Source organism: Chiloscyllium plagiosum, unplaced genomic scaffold, assembly GCF_037043375.1.
Source record: "Chiloscyllium plagiosum isolate Xiang-an unplaced genomic scaffold, Cpla_swu_hap1 HiC_scaffold_13, whole genome shotgun sequence".
NCBI classification, from domain to species: domain Eukaryota; kingdom Metazoa; phylum Chordata; class Chondrichthyes; order Orectolobiformes; family Hemiscylliidae; genus Chiloscyllium; species Chiloscyllium plagiosum.
Window position 1 is genome coordinate 38,577,040 of NW_028270151.1, and position 15,878 is coordinate 38,592,917.

The 15,878-nt window shown below is 39.8% G+C and overlaps 2 protein-coding genes across 7 annotated transcripts in view; one reads left to right on the forward strand and one right to left on the reverse strand.

Annotated features, from left to right (window-relative positions):
• dcun1d1 (DCN1, defective in cullin neddylation 1, domain containing 1 (S. cerevisiae)) overlaps window positions 1-9,052 on the reverse strand; it is a 63,453-nt gene extending 54,401 nt beyond the window's left edge. Inside the window, exon 1 of one of the 4 annotated variants that reach the window (XR_015759174.1) lies at window positions 8,697-9,050. Coding sequence is in view for 2 of the 4 variants with exons in the window: in XM_043702349.2 (XP_043558284.1) it covers window positions 8,697-8,699 (3 nt within the window). In the remaining 2 variants the exon portion in view is untranslated. Of the gene's footprint in view, window positions 1-7,332; window positions 8,564-8,696 lie in introns of those variants that run through there. The other 3 variants (XM_043702349.2, XM_087993535.1, XM_043702351.2) reach the window with 3 other exon arrangements.
• A 112-nt stretch (window positions 9,053-9,164) lies between these two features.
• LOC122556384 (uncharacterized) overlaps window positions 9,165-15,878 on the forward strand; it is a 35,201-nt gene continuing 28,487 nt past the window's right edge. The window contains exons 1-3 of one of the 3 annotated variants that reach the window (XM_087993534.1): window positions 9,165-9,262; window positions 12,780-13,661; window positions 14,506-14,682. In XM_087993534.1, the coding sequence (XP_087849660.1) occupies window positions 13,451-13,661; window positions 14,506-14,682 (388 nt within the window). In that variant the 5' untranslated portion in view covers window positions 9,165-9,262; window positions 12,780-13,450. Of the gene's footprint in view, window positions 9,263-12,779; window positions 13,662-14,505; window positions 14,683-15,878 lie in introns of those variants that run through there. The other 2 variants (XM_087993533.1, XM_043703018.2) reach the window with 2 other exon arrangements.

Below are 15,878 nucleotides of genomic sequence, written 5' to 3' on the forward strand. Positions count from 1 at the left end.
TGATTCAACCATAAGAAGACTGTTAAATGAGTGAACAAGACATTCTAGACAAAAACATTAAGTGGTAGTGCAGTGATCCTTAATCCACAAGTGTCCAAAGAGACATCAGTGAGGGCAAATGAAATTCAAAAGCATTTGTGAGGTTAGTCCCTGTTAGAAAGATTACAAGTGGTGCCATAATTAATCCAGAGACCATCAAGTGAAGAATATTGCAAAGGCCAAGAAGCCATCAGATCAGTGTGGAAGAAGGAGTAGGTCTGCAGAGCAGCTGCATTGAAGACAAGAGCTTAAGGATTCAGCTCCATCAGGTCAAGCAAATTGGTGAACAACTAGAAGTGCAACAGCAAAAACAACTAGCAGCAAAGACAATTGAGCAAATGGGAATACCATCCAGAATGGAATGGAAATCAGCAGAAACAGGTCCAATCTAATCAAAAAAAATGTGAAGTCTCAGGGGTTGCAGAAAAGAACCCAGAGGATACAAGAGAGATACCAGGTAGCAGAATAGGCCCAGAGGACTCCACTGAATACAATCTCAGTATACAGTACTTGCAAATTAAGGTAGAACACAGAAAAACAGAGATCTGAGATTAAGTTCAGATGAAAAATCTATCTGCAGCAAAATGAAGCTGAAAAGTCATATTCTTTGTTCAGTAACATTTTTCAGAGCTTGCAATAATCATTTTGTAGAATATTCTTTTGGTATTCAAATAAAATATCTCAAATTTTTAAACATACTTGACTTTGGACATGACTAAAATTATACTTTAATGATATGTTAATTTTCTGAGGTAGCAAGTATTGGAACAAAGTAAGGCCTAAGTGATCTAAGACCAAGTAAAACAAAATCTCCACTCACATATTAGTTGCCCAATTCTACTCATGCACAGTCAAATCAAACGTATAACTTAAGAAGCCACGGCTTTACTGTCTCTACCCCAAAATGAATGCTGTAACAAAATGTTAGCAAAGACATCAAATGTTTTGGCCCTCCCTCTGAAAAACTAAAAATAGCTCTCTGATGCCAAAAACAGGATTGATCTGGCACATCCCAATGACATTACAACATGTATCTCAGAACTGAAACCTAAGATGTAGTGTATCTGGCAAATGAATTAGATCTCATGTTGAGGTTCAGAATTCACATGTACTTTTTAAAATGTTACAAAATCTGAAACTACCACATTTAATTATCAAGTGTTTCATTGCTAAGAGATAAGAAACTATAGAAATAACTTGCAATGTTTAAAAGATTCAGACCTGAGTTATACAAGGCAGATAAAGCTAAAACTTAAAATCTTAACTAATTTTAGAAATTTTATGACAACAATTTGCAAAGAGCAAATTCAAAGATCAAAAGCCAACTTTAAAATCTAATTCCATAGTACCATTGAGAAAACCAGCCACGATAAAAGAAAAGAAAAATTTGATTTCAATTAGAACTCATCCTCAAAAGTAAGTAGTTATCACCATGCTGAGATTTAAACAAAATTAGGCAATCACTCAAGCGTAGATCAGAATTTTCCATTCAAATGTTACACACCATAATTTCATTAGCTTGAGTACAGTTAACCGGATTGCTCAGCATATTCAATGCTGTCAATTACAGGTATTATGATGTGCATGTTTTAAATTCTACACAATGAAAAATTGCCATAATCTGTAAAAGATTCCTATTTTTAAAAAACTCTCTTCTATAATATACTGAATCAGTATGAAGACAATAATATTGTCAAGAAACATGATTCCTAGTAGGAAAAGGTCAAAGAATTAGTAGCATCCTTCAGTTTTCTCATTCAAAGTATAAAGAAAATTACAACTTTATGAGATACATCAAAATGTTCTACATGTGAATGCAAAATCTAGCTTTACAAAGTAAGTCTCTTACAACAAAATACTTCCTAGAATTAAATATTAATGCTTTTCTTTCCAATTCAGCACATTAAGAAAATATATGCATTAATGCATATTGAAATTGAGTAACAAAATCTGCCCTGGTTGACCAACATCTCTAAGTACTGAATTCAAAAAATACACTAAACTAGAAACATTTTTTTGTCAAACTTAATACCGTCAGAATAAAAGATGGAATTTACTTGTTTCAGAAACACATTTCCCTCCTTATAACATCAATGACTTGTCAACGTACAGTTTCACAAGTCCGAGATGTCTGTGGATGGCTTGTCTATAAGGCAATTCAGCACACCACTAAATCTTTACGAGCATCTCAGCTGAAATCAATCAAGACATCCTTACCGAGAACAGCAGATGCTGGAAACCAGAGTTCAGGTCAGAGTGTAGCTGGAAAAGCACAGCAGGTCAGGCAGCATCCGAGGAGCAGGAAAATCGACATCGACATGGACCTGCTGCGCTTTTCCAGCACCACTCGGACCCAAAAGCCTTACCGAAAAGTACCCACAATTGGACTTCAAGATTAGGTTGCTAACAGCACACAGTAGTAGGAACCCGAAGGTTGGTTTTCCTCTTACTAACCCATCATCTCAAAACAAATGTAGAATCCCAAATTACAACTTGGCTGAGATCAATGCACTCAGACTAGAGTAAAACCTCGGATCTGCCTGGAAAAATCAAAATGGTATAAATCAAGGATGCTTGCATACAAAAGTAAAATTAAGCTTAAATTCTGATAGTGAGGGTAAAAGCCAATGGGATCCAACGAAATTTCACAAATTAGATCCTGAATTAGCTGAGTAGCAGAAAGCAGAGGGTGATGGTCAAGGGTGTTTTTGTGACTAAAGCCCATGTCTGGTGGGGTTCCAAAGTGATCAGTGTTGGGCCCTTGCACTTTGTGATTTATATAAACAATTTAGACCTGAATGTAGGAGGGTTGATCAGTAAGTTCATGGATGATTCAAAAATTGCTAAATATGACAGGGAGTGTCTTAGATTATAGGAAGAGATAAACTGGCTAGTTAAATGAGCTGATCAGTGGCAAAATTCAATCTGGATAAGTGTGAGGTGATGCACTTAGGCAAGAGAAACAAGGCAAGGGAATACACGATAAGCTGCAGGACCCTGTGAAATACCAAGAATGAAGAACCTTAGTGTGCATGTCCACCAGTCCCGTAAATTATTAAGAAGGCACAGAAGATTCTTGCCTTTATTGGCCGAGCAGCATCAGAAGATGGAGAAGTCATGTTTTGGATGTAACCCTTCTTCAAGACTGGCGGTGGATGTAAGGGAAGCTGCACATATCTGCAGCTCCTCTTACACCCACCCTCATCTTGAAGAACAGTTACACCCAAAACATCGACTTCTCCCCCTCCTAATGCTGCCTGGCTTGCTGTGTTCTTCCAGCCTCCTGCTTGTCTACCTTGGATTCCAGCATTTGCAGTTTCTTTGTCTCTTTCTTAGCTGAGGCACAGAGTTTAAGAGCAGCAGGGTTATGCTGGAACTGTATGCAAAGTTGGTTAGGCCACAGAGTATTGTATGCAATTCTGGAATCCACATTATAGAAGGGACGCAATTGCACCAATGAGTGTCCAGAGGAGATTTACCAGGATGCTGCCTGGATGGATTGTTTTAGTTATGGAGAGAGATTGTGAGCAAATGTTTCACTTAGAGGGTGGTGGGAACCTGGAACACACTGTCCGTAAGGATGGTATAGGTAGACATAAGAATTATTTAGATGTACACTTGTGATGCCAAGGCATACAAGGTTATGGGCTAAGTGCTGGAAAATGGGATTCAAAGAGTTTAGTGATTGTTTTTTGACCAGCACAGACTTGATGGGCCACAGTCCATTTTTCTACATTGTACAGCTCTAACTACTCATCGGCAAAAGCCAAATGATCCAAAATCAAAGCACAATCGTTTCTGAAATGCTAACGATCTGACATCGTGAACTTAATGTAAGCAAATCTGACCTGATGAAACAAATAGACTTTTTCATATTAGCACAAACATTTTTAAATGTCTGGAAATTCTGATCAAATGTCTGCCACAAAATGAAAAGTAACAGCTCAGTGAAACAAAATGGAAATAAGCAAAAGGTGTGTAGTACAAAGACAAGTGTGAAAATATTAATCCAGTATTTTCCCATAGTTATCAGATCTAAACAATAAAAAAACTAACACACATGCTCATATCACACAGGTTCTCACTTTTTGTTGAGTTTCAATGTAACCTTTATTATGTTTCACTCTAAGGATATAGGGATTACGGGCATTTATTGTCCAGTCTCTAATTGCCTTTAAGGAAATGTTCCTTTTTGAACGACTGCAATCCTTATGGTATCTGTGCTCCTACTTGCTTTCAGATGAGTTCTAAGTTTTTGGCCCAGGAAATATAAGCAACATATATCCCAGTATGGATATTGTGTAACTGGGAGCAGATAATGGAGGTGATTGCTGTTCCCATGAATTTGTTTCCCTTCTTCCAGATGAGAAGTGAAAATACATTTGAAGGAAGCAGATATTTTATCTGTCAGATGGGGTCGGATAATGTGGAGTCTGTGTGGGTGGAATTGAGGAACAACAAAGGCAAAAAAACCATAATGGGAGTTATGTACAGACCTCCAAACAGTGGTCAGGACCAGGGGCGCAACATGTACTGGGAAATAGAAAAGGCATGTCAGAAAGGCAAGATCACGGTGATCATGGGGGACTTCAATATGCAGGTGAACTGGATAAATAATGTAGCCAGTGGATCCAAAGAAAAGGAATTCATGGAAATGCTTACAGGATGGCTTTTTGAAACAGCTTGTCATGGAGCCCACAAGGGAGCAGGCTATTCTGGACCTAGTGCTATGAAATGAACCAGACTTTATAAAAGATCTTAAAGTGAGGGAACACTTAGGAAGCAGCGATCATAATATGGGAGAGTTCAGTCTGCAGTTTTAAAGAGAGAAGGCAAAATCGGATGTAATGGTATGACAGTTAAATAAAGGTAATTACGAGGGCATGAGAGAGGAACAGACGAAAATCGACTGGAAGCAGAGCCTAGCGGGGAAGACAGTAGAGCAAAAATGGCAGGAGTTTGTAGGTATAATTGAGGACACTGTACAGAGGTTCATCCCCAAGAAAAGAAAGATTATGCGGGGAGGGATTAGACAGCTATGGCTGACAAAGGAAGTCAGGAAATGTATCAAAGAAAAAGACAGATCCTATAAAGTGGCCAAGAGCACTGGGAAATCAGAAGATTGGGAAGGCTATAAAAAGAAACAGAGGATAACAAAGAGAGAAATAAGGAAGGAGAGGATCAAATATGAAGGTAGGCTAGCCAGTAATATTAGAAATTATAGTAAAGGTTTCTTTCAATACATAAGAAACAAACGACAGGCAAAAGTAGACATTGGGCCACTTCAATCTGATGCTGGAAGGCTAGTGATGGGAGATAAGGAAATGGCTGGAGAACTTAATAAGTAATTTGCATCAGTCTTCACAGTGGAAGACATGAATAATATCCCAACAATTAAAGGGAGTCAGGGGACTGAGTTGAGTATGGTTGCCATTCCAAAAGATAGTGCTAGAAAAGCTAAAAGGTCTTAAAATTGACAAACCGCCTGGCCCCGATGGGCTACATCCTAGAGTTCTGAGGGAGGTAGCTGAGGAAATAGCGGAGGCGTTGGTTGAGATCTTTCAAAAGTCACTGGAGTCCGGGAAAGTCCCAGATGATTGGAAGATCGCTGTTGTAACTCCCTTGTTCAAGAAAGGATCAAGACAAAAGATGAAAAATTATAGGCCAATTAGTCTAACCTCGGTTGTTGGTAAAATTCTAGAATCCATCGTTAAGGATGAGGTTTCTAAATTCTTGGAAGAGCAAGGTCGGATTAGAACAAGTCAACATGGATTTAGTAAGGGGAGGTCGTGCCTGACAAACCTGTTAGAATTCTTTGAAGAGGTTAGACCAGGGAAACCCAGTGGATGTGGTCTATCTAGACTTCCAAGAGGCCTTTGATAAGGTACCACATGGGAGGCTGCTGAGTAAGGTGAGGGCCCATGGTGTTCGAGGTGAGCTACTGGCATTGATTGAGGATTGGCTGTCTGACAGAAGGCAGAGAGTTGGGATAAAAGGTTCCTTTTCAGAATGGCAGCCGGTGACAAGCAGTGTCCCACAGGGTTCAGTGTTGGGGCCGCAGCTGTTCACGTTATATATTAATGATCTGGATGAAGGGACTGGGGGCAGTCTCGCGAAGTTTGCCGATGATACGAAGTTAGGTGGATAGGCAGGTTGCACTGAGGAAGTGGGGAGGCTGCAGAAGGATCTAAACAGTTTGGGAGAGTGGTCCAGGAAATGGCTGATGAAATTCAATGTGAGCAAATGTGAGGTCTTGCACTTTGGAAAAAAGAATACAAGCACGGACTACTTTCTAAACAGTGAGAAAATTCATAAAGCCAAAGTACAAAGGGATCTGGGAGTGCTAGTTGAGGATTCTCTAAAGGTAAACATGCAGGTTGAGTCCATGATTAAGAAAGTGAATACAATGTTGTCATTTATCTCAAGAGGGTTGGAATATAAAAGCAGCGATGTGCTACTGAGCCTTTATAAAGCTCTGGTTAGGCCCCATTTGGAGTACTGTGTCCAGTTTTGGGCCCCACACCTTAGGAGGGATATACTGGCACTGGAGCGTGTCCAGCAGAGATTCACATGGATGATCCCTGGAATGGCAGGTCTAACATCCGAGGAACGGCTGAGGATCCTGGGATTGTAATCATTGGAGTTTAGAAGGTTCAGGGGAGATCTAATAGAAACTTACAAGATAATACATGGCTTGGAAAGGATGGGCTAAGAAATTGTTTCCATTAGGTGAGGAGACTAGGACCCGTGGGCACAGCCTTAGAATTAGAGGGGGTAAATTCAGAACAGAAATGCGGAGACATTTCTTCAGCCAGAGAGTGGTGGGCCTGTGAAATTCATTGCCGCGGAGTGCAGTGGAGGCCAGGACGCTAAATGGATTCAAGGCAGAGATTGATAAATTCTTGATGTCACAAGGAATTCAGGGCTACGGGAGAATGCTGATAAGTGGAGTTGAAATGCCCATCAGCCATGATTAAATGGCGGAGTGGACTCGATGGGCCAAATGGCCTTACTTCCACTCCTATGTCTTATGGGGTGCAGATCAAGTGAATTGGAGTATATTACAATGGAGTGTAATAATTTAGTTATGAAGACACCAATCATCATCATATTCCATTTTCCAAACACACTGTGATATTAAGACAAATATTAGATGATCAGACTATAACTACTGAAATGACAGCATTTGGAAGCATAATTACTTAGAAGTTCTACAGCAAATACACATCAACATCCCCATCACTGTAGAAAAAGGAATAGGAAAGGAATGTTCAGTATTTAAATCACACTAACCTTGTAAAGAATCGATATTGTTCCAAATGCCAGAAGTCAAAGGGAAAAGTTCTTGGAACATTACGTGGTTTTATTCTATCCTAAATGTGTCAGAAAGAGTTCAAGACTTCTTCAATATTTCATTTTTTTTTTTGTTTTGGGGCCATAGTTCAAATCAAATGGTTAAGTGCCTTTTGACAGTGTAGTCTTGAGGGTCATCAGAATTTGATACCTTTGATTACACTACTTAGCTCTTCACTCACAAGTAGCCATTTTTCTCCATATTGGTACAAAACCACGCACAAGTGAGTGCACTAGTTACTTTTAAACCTACTTATGAAGCCGTTCTCAAAAACATTTTATTTTGCAAGTTACGAGATTCACCTAACTCAAATTTGCCACAAAATAATAACAATGCTCAAGTACGATAAAGTCCTGGTAGATGAATCATACGTGAAAAGAATCACGGAATAGCAGCAAACTGGTTTTGTGAGAGCTACATAAATAAAAATGTATCTAATACAATCATTTTAACTTATGGTAAAGTTAGAAAAAAACTCTACCTTACTGCTAAATCTAAAACAGCATCAATAAAGACTAACATTTGCTAGTAATTGTTACAAGCGTTGGCATGAATATGCCAACATTAATATTAGCCTCATTAGGAAATTAGTTGCTATTCCTATTTGTTAAATAAACATTAACGGAGCAAAACTGAAGAAACAATCTGCAGTGGCGTAGTTTAGACAAGAATGGAGATGGGAAAAAGGGAACAGAACATGTTTAATGACCAAAAAATCCTAAGCCTGGGGGGTTTTACCCAAGCAAGGGAGAGGCTATCACAGAGTATGAAGGGCAACCCGTGAACCCGGCACTCGGTCACCGCTACACAAACTCGTCTGCATTTCAATTTAAAAATAAACCACGGGGGTGTAGGTTAGTGATGAATTAAAGGAAGCCCCAACACACATCCGTCTGGTATAGGCCCGGAAAGCAGCGGGCCTCGCGTGATGACGGCGCCGGCCTCTTTCCTGTGGGCGCCTGCCAGCTCCCGGTGAATAGCCCCCGCGGCCAGAGGCCTGTCACTCGGGGTTGGCCCCATCCAAGGTTTCCCTCCGCCCTTTCTCTCCCTTTGGTAAACCTCACAGGGGAGCTGGGGGGAAGAGGGATGGCTGTTCAATGGGGAATGTGTCCGTGAGGAGGTGGAGGCACCAGACGCCGGCCCGGGTCGGGCTGGAGCAAACCGAGCGGCGGCGCCGGCGGCGGGCCGCCACCATCACACCGGCCCCGGCACCGCCGAGAGATGCCTCGGCCTCTATCTCCCCCAACGCGCCCGGCGCGATTACAGAGAGAAGGAAAAAAAGAACCATCGCAGAAACACTCACCATCTTCAAGCGCTCGGGCCTCTTTAAAAAAAAATAAAAAGAAAAAAAACGGACAATTAGCAGTCACCGTGGGTGACACTCATGCGCAGTGCAGCGCGCTCTCCCCTCCCCAGCACACTCACTCTCACTCTCTCTCACACACACACACACTGAGGCTCAGACTCAAGAGTCTCGGATGTAAAGTTAGAGCCGCTCGCTGTTTGCAAACCCCCGGTCACTACAGCCACGGCCACTCGGGGAGGGGGCGGAGAAGGGGATGAGCCAAACCTCCACTGGTAAACTCTACTCCCTCCTTCTTCACTCACTACCAAACTATCGGCTGCTTCGAAATTATTGCACCCCTTGAAGAGGACAACAATTTTGTTTTTACTCTGTGTGAATCGTGAGAGAGGGGTCGCTCGACCAAGAGATTGAGAGGGCAAATAATTTAATAATGTGTATTAATGGAAAATGTTGCATCACCTCTCCATGCACACACACAAAACTTGAGGCTGGAATTGACGAAAAACCCTTGAATAGTCTCGCTGCGTCAGAGTGCTATGGGAGGGACTTTACTTCAATACCAGGTGATTGGCACAGCGCAGCAAATTTAAAATATTACCATATAAGCATCTCCAATTTTTGTCAATGTAGTCTCGCCTGAAGTGTTATATTGTGTTCCAATACTATACTCCGTGTTGTATGGTACGTGTCATGACAGTGTGAGCTCTTGTAGCTCGGTTGGTCCTGAGTCATAAGGTCATAATTTGCACAGTATTTCCAACTCCACAAACACAAAGGCTGATCTTCCAGTGAAGCAGTGAGGAAGTGATGCTCTGGTCTACCTGCTTGTTTTGGATGTCACCCCACACCGAAATCCCTCCCCACCCTAAAAGGGCATAAAAGATCACAGGACGCTATTTCCTTTGATGGCGGTATTATCCCGATTTTATTGCCAATTTCAATCAACATTACAAAAACAAATAATTTGGTAATTATCACGCTGTAGTTTCTGAGAGCTAGTTGTGCGAAATTGTTTGCTACATTTTCCATATTACAATAGTAACTATACTTTAATGGTCCACTGTGAGATCCTAAGGTCGTGAAAGGTGTAACTTAGTGGAAGACTTTTTCATTAAGCATGATGTACTTCATTTCTTTTTATGAAGTTGTAGATCTGCCACGATACCTGCAACCTCTTTTTAATTAATATGCGCTAATCGTGAACCTCTTTGACTGAGGAAGTATCATGTGGCTAAGCAGGATATATTCAACACATGGTTATTTGGTGAAATTGTTTTGTCTAAGTGCTGTTACCATATTTCTGCAATAATTGCTGTAAAATGTCAAAACGGAGCAAAATTCACGTGTTCCTTTTGTTCTTACAGCTTTATAAACAAAAAACTTGCAAAACAAGGCCACATTATGTAATAACAATGAGAATAATTCTGCGTATACTTTGTCATAAATTGTTATATTGTGATAATTAAAGCAAATACAGCGAATGCCGGAAGTCTGAAATAAGAACAAAAATGTTGGACATATTCAGCAAGTTTGGCACCGTTTCTGGAGAGGTAAACATTTAACATTTAAAGTTAAATACAACATCTTCAGAACAATTATGCAATACCGTGTTAATATATAGTAAAATTCAACTGGAGTATACTTCATTTAATATACCTATTCCTCAAAATCAACACCTTTCAAAACATAAGTTTTGCAACCCCGGTCACTCCAGCCACGACCACTCGGGGAGGGGGCGGAGAAGGGGATGAGCCAAACTCCCATGGCAAACTCTACTTTCTCCTCGACTCCTTCACTCAAAATAGAATATGTATGGATGTTCGATATACATTGATCATAATTTCTCCGTGGAATGCATTACATTACATTTACATTACATTATAGTGTGGAAACAGGCCCTTCGGCCCAACAAGTCCACACCGACCCGCCGAAGCACAACCCACTCATACCCCTACATTTACCCCTTACCTAACACTAGTCATCTGAAAACCTGAAAATGTCATTGTGGAAATATCATCTACTGTTCAGACTTTAGTACTGATTGTGGAATTTCTCATATTATGAAACATATCACAGGTTGTGACTGGAATGGATTTTGTAACCACTAGCCTCAGATTATGAGGTTTTCTTCTAGGTAAAAACAAGAGGAAATTGAAGCTTCCACTAACTCATTCCATCCCAGAATGTTTCATATCCAAATGTTTACCTTAGTAAGAAATGCTCATGTTGTTGGCACTTCATATAATAATATTATTATTGCAAAGATTAATCTGAACAGTACGACAATTTAATGTATAAAAATAACTTCTAGCTTCTCATAAAACTTGATTTACATAATTTCAGAGAGCCACAAATCATGTAAAAGCAATGTAGTGGAAATGCTGGAGATTTGAAATAAAAACAGAGATTGCTAGAGAAATTCTGCAGCTCTGGCAGCATTAGTGTGGGAAGAAACGGGAGTTAATATTTCGAGTCCAATGACACTTCTTCGGAATTCAACTCATTAACTACTTTTTCAGTGCCCTTTTCCAGTCAATGTAACCTTATATAAAAATAAACAGAACCTCCTTATTCAGTAGTGAAACAATTGGAATCATACCTTTGTTTAGGCAATATTGTGAAACGGCATGCTATTTGGATTAACCATTACCAAGTTTTTGATTCAATAATGTATATCTTTCTCAAAGCGTCCAATAACATCTGCATTCCCCAAATGTGCCAAGCATGATTCATTATGCCGGAGTTCCTCCAGGTATTCATTTATATTCAAGAATACGTCGTTAATATAGAAATGGGTAGTTTGACCCGATTTCCAAATTTCAGCTACAGTTTCTTATGTATAGACACTGGACTGTATTTGGGTGAAAATCATACATCAACAGGTACCCTTTCGGATTGTAAGGACATTTCTATTCACGACTAACGAGAAAGGGGAGGAGGAGAAACATTAGCAGCACGTGGAGGAAACTGTTAGGTCGGAAGACGGACATAATGTCAGATTTATTATGTAACGGATCTTTTGTGTTCACGGTGATATGACTGGCGAGGAATTAGATTAGATTAGATTCTCTACAGTGCGGAAACAGGCCCTACGGCCCAACTAGTCCACAGCGACCCACCGAAGAGTAATCCACCCAGACCCATTCCCCATATTAACCTTGACTAATGCGCCTAACTCTATGGGCAATTTAGCATGACCAATTCATCTAACCTGCACATCTTTGGACTGTAGGAGCACCCCGAGGAAACCCACGCAGACACGGGCAGAATGTGCAAGCTCCACACAGACAGTCGCCCGAGGCTGGAATCGAACCCAGGTCCCTGGTGCTGTGAGGCAGAAGTGCTAAGCACTGATAATTGAGTGTGTGTCAAACCTTGTACAGTAATACAAAATCTGTGCGTATTAAATAAACTCAGCCTTAGGATAAGCAATCTTTAATTAACGTTTGATGCAAAGATTTTATTAGTTCGAACCTGCTTCAGGCTCCATGTCAACAGTTGACTTTGTTCCCTTGGCCAGTGTTTGTATCTAGTCTGTGTCAACTGGAATGTTAAAAAAAGCGCCTTCGTTACAGTAAAGATGATAAATGTTCCTCGCATGCATTTAGATAATCCATTTGAATGTTTGTGGCATTACCCCTGTCCAAGGACGACATTCTAAAATTGTTTGCAAGCCGCAGTCCATGAAGTCTGTAGGGTGAGATATAAATTCATGTTGTTGTTGTTGTTGTCGTCATGTTTTTGTGCATGCCGTGCTTCACCTGAACCTATACCCGCGAAGAGAAACTCCCTTCCTCCTTCCTTCCTTCCTTCCTTCCTTTTAGAATGGAAGTTAAGTACTAAATCTGAAAGTGGACCTTTCCCCCATAGCCATAAATATTGAGTATTTATGGTGTGAATGTAATTGTTGAAAATGAGTACGGATGGTATTTCAATTTATAAAGACTCCCGGTAGTTAAAAGAGACACGTGAAAATCGTAAGCTATAATACCGAACTCGATTACTGTGAACAACAAGACAGAGGTACGCAAGTATTGAAAATCAAATTAATAGTTTAATTCTTCTTTCTGTACCACCTAGATCAAAATGTACTCCCCAATTATGAACTACAAGATTGCAACATCGACAAAGCAAGTAACAGATGGCCTATTATATGAAACCGTATTTATAAAGATACTTGAAGGCATATCAGAATCATACGAATTTATTTAAGTATCACAATAAAGGACAAGAAACTTTGTAAATATTTGACTTACTAATGCAGTTTCTTCACAACACGATTTGCTATTAGAGATTTGCGACTTCTGGGAACCAGTTTGAGAGTTTTAGTACTCATTGATGTAGAGAGCAAAATCATCAGAAAGAAAACCTATCTTTCTGTTTCCAGATTAAAGTTCAAACTAAGGACGAATTGATTATCCGCATAAATGCGTAGTTTGAATTGACCTCAATAAATAAATCTTCAAATCCAGTTAAATCATTCAGAATTAGATGTTGAATCGTGACTTGAATAAACATGAAACTTTTATTGCATGTATTTTTAAAAATCTGTAGTCAACAAATCAGCAGTGTGAGCGATCTTAGCAGGATTTTTCAAATAACAAAGCTTGTAGTTCGCGCCTTTCAGATAGGATGCTTGTGTGTTGTTGAAGGTCCAATCGGCAGAGAGTGGGGCGGGGCTCCCGAAGTCCAGGTTCTGTATTAGACCTTCCTTGACAGGGATTCGTGAAACAGTCGAGGAACCCGAAACAATGGAGAGATACGAGGCTGCCATGGTGCTGGGAGCTCTTGGGAATGCCATCGGTTATTACAACGCTTGCAATGAGTGCAACAAACCGGGACTAAAACTGACGGAGTCAGATTTATCAAGAGAAATTTACACAATGATTTCAAAATCAGTTCAGTGGCAGGCTCCATTTGATACTCTTATGCACATAGCAACTGCTGAAGCGTTAATATCTGGTGAGTTTTCATTCTGGTCTTCGATTTCCTTTCCTCTTGTTTTTTTTTGTTTCTTGACCTTGCTTTGTCTATTTTGTTTCGTTTCTCTTTTGTTCTTGTTGATATTGGTAAAGCCTAACTCGGCCCACCCATAAACACAGCCCATTCACACGCTTCTATTACACAGAGAAGCTGATCCTCATGTGTCTTTACCTATAAAGATATGAATGTAGTAGTGCGTGTCTCGTCACGGAGACTATTTTGTACCGCTTGCTTCGGACCGATATTAGCATCAAATTGCCCTGTGCCAAAGGCTTTAGCCTTGCGAACTATCCAATTTAAACGATCAACATTACATCACCACTGCCTTTACTCTGACCAGATAGTGACACTGAAATACCAAAGAAACTGCTACCTTCCATCTATGTCATATATGGATATGCAAAATAAACTTCGAAGTATCTCAAAATACTAATTTAGGTCCCACCCAACACTGTTGACGAATGAAAACTCAGCAGTAAGTTGAAAAACAGACTGATCACTGGTAAACTAAAAAAATGTAATTTCACCACTTTTTTCTTTCCAAAAACCACATTTTTTTAATCGTGTGATAAGTATGTTTTTAATAGAAAGACTTCAAGAGGAGCTCCATCCACTCACCACCAAAGCTCTGTTCGTCAAGTTGTTGTTTCGGGTGTGGATTCTTCATCAGAACTTTTAACCTGATGGGTACTTTCAACATCTTCAAATGTATTTTGTTACATTCCACATATTCTTGTATGTGTTGTATATTTAAGATGGCTCGTCCATGCGTTTGCTTTAAAAAATTATCAAAGATGAACTAATTGTTTACAGTCATAAACAGTCTGTGCCATTCTTTCAGATAGGGGTTCCGTACAAGAACTGTGCAGCCAGGCAGCGAAGAGATATCTCATTACATTGCACAGATATCAGAAATGTCATCCAAAAATCGTATCCGATGGAGCCCAAGTTCAGACAAATAACTATGCATCCAAAGGATACACTCCCTTCAGTAGAAAAGGTGAACACCATTTCATGTAATTTTAACAAAGTGTGTGTCTGTTAATTGCGCTTCGAGGCTGTGAAATCTTAATGTATCGATTGGAGGAAATGTGGGTAGATTTAAGATGAGCTGGAAAAGAATAATTCGTAACCGATAATTGGTACAAACTAATATTCAGATTTCAGTTGATATTCCATAATCCATAAATGAACCTTTAATCAGATAAGTGAGGGAGCTATTCAACTGAATGTTTTCTTCGTATATTTTATATGTTAAGTTTGTGCAGGTAATCTTTTCCGATATTTTGTCACCAGCTGTTGCCAGATTAGACAGGAATAATCAATGTGCTTCTTGTCATATATGATATTCACAATGAAGAATTGGTGGCTGACTGCAAGTTAAACAAATGTTCATTTATAGCTGGTTACCACAAAAGCATAGTTATGCTTAATCTGAATGAGAGATTCATTTTTCAAAAAAAAACTTACTATACATAAGATACAAAGAAAAATTAAAACTCGTCTACACAGGGAGAAATCTTCCTGGTGTTATTCACAAGTGCTTTCCGATATGAATAGGAAGGCTAGAGGAAAATGATCAACTACCAACATCACAGCAGTAATTAAGGAGACAATGGTCAGAATATATCCTGAATTTCAGATGATATTATATGACTTTCATTTGGGTAACTTTAGCACTAACAGTGGGGCAGTTAAAAGTTTCAAATAGGATGTTACAGAAGTGAAATGAAGCCAGGAAGCTAGAAAGATTTGAAGCATGGAAGTGGGAATTGTGGTTAGTGACAACATATCTTGTGTCTACACTTTCAAGAGTATGAAATCATGACAATTCTGTATAGTTGGACAAGGTACCTAACCGGAGGGGTCCACTTACAATATTGGTGAGCATAGGATGGAGAAACGTAACAAAATGACGACTGCTTTAATGGGAGAGGTTTGATAAAGCAGGGGATGCTGCTCATAGAAAAGCAGAATTTGGAGGAGTAATTGGAGTGGGAGGGAAGACACTTCACTATTATAAATGATTAGGACAAGGTAAGCCACTGTGAGAAGGTTGGACATTGATATCTGGCAGAAGGAAATAGTGGCTAAAGCACCTGCATTGATGATCATCCCTTTAAATATTTTTAGAGTTGAGGTTTAGAGTGACAGTTGAAAGAGTTTGCAGGAATCATTGACATTGAGAACAGGAAT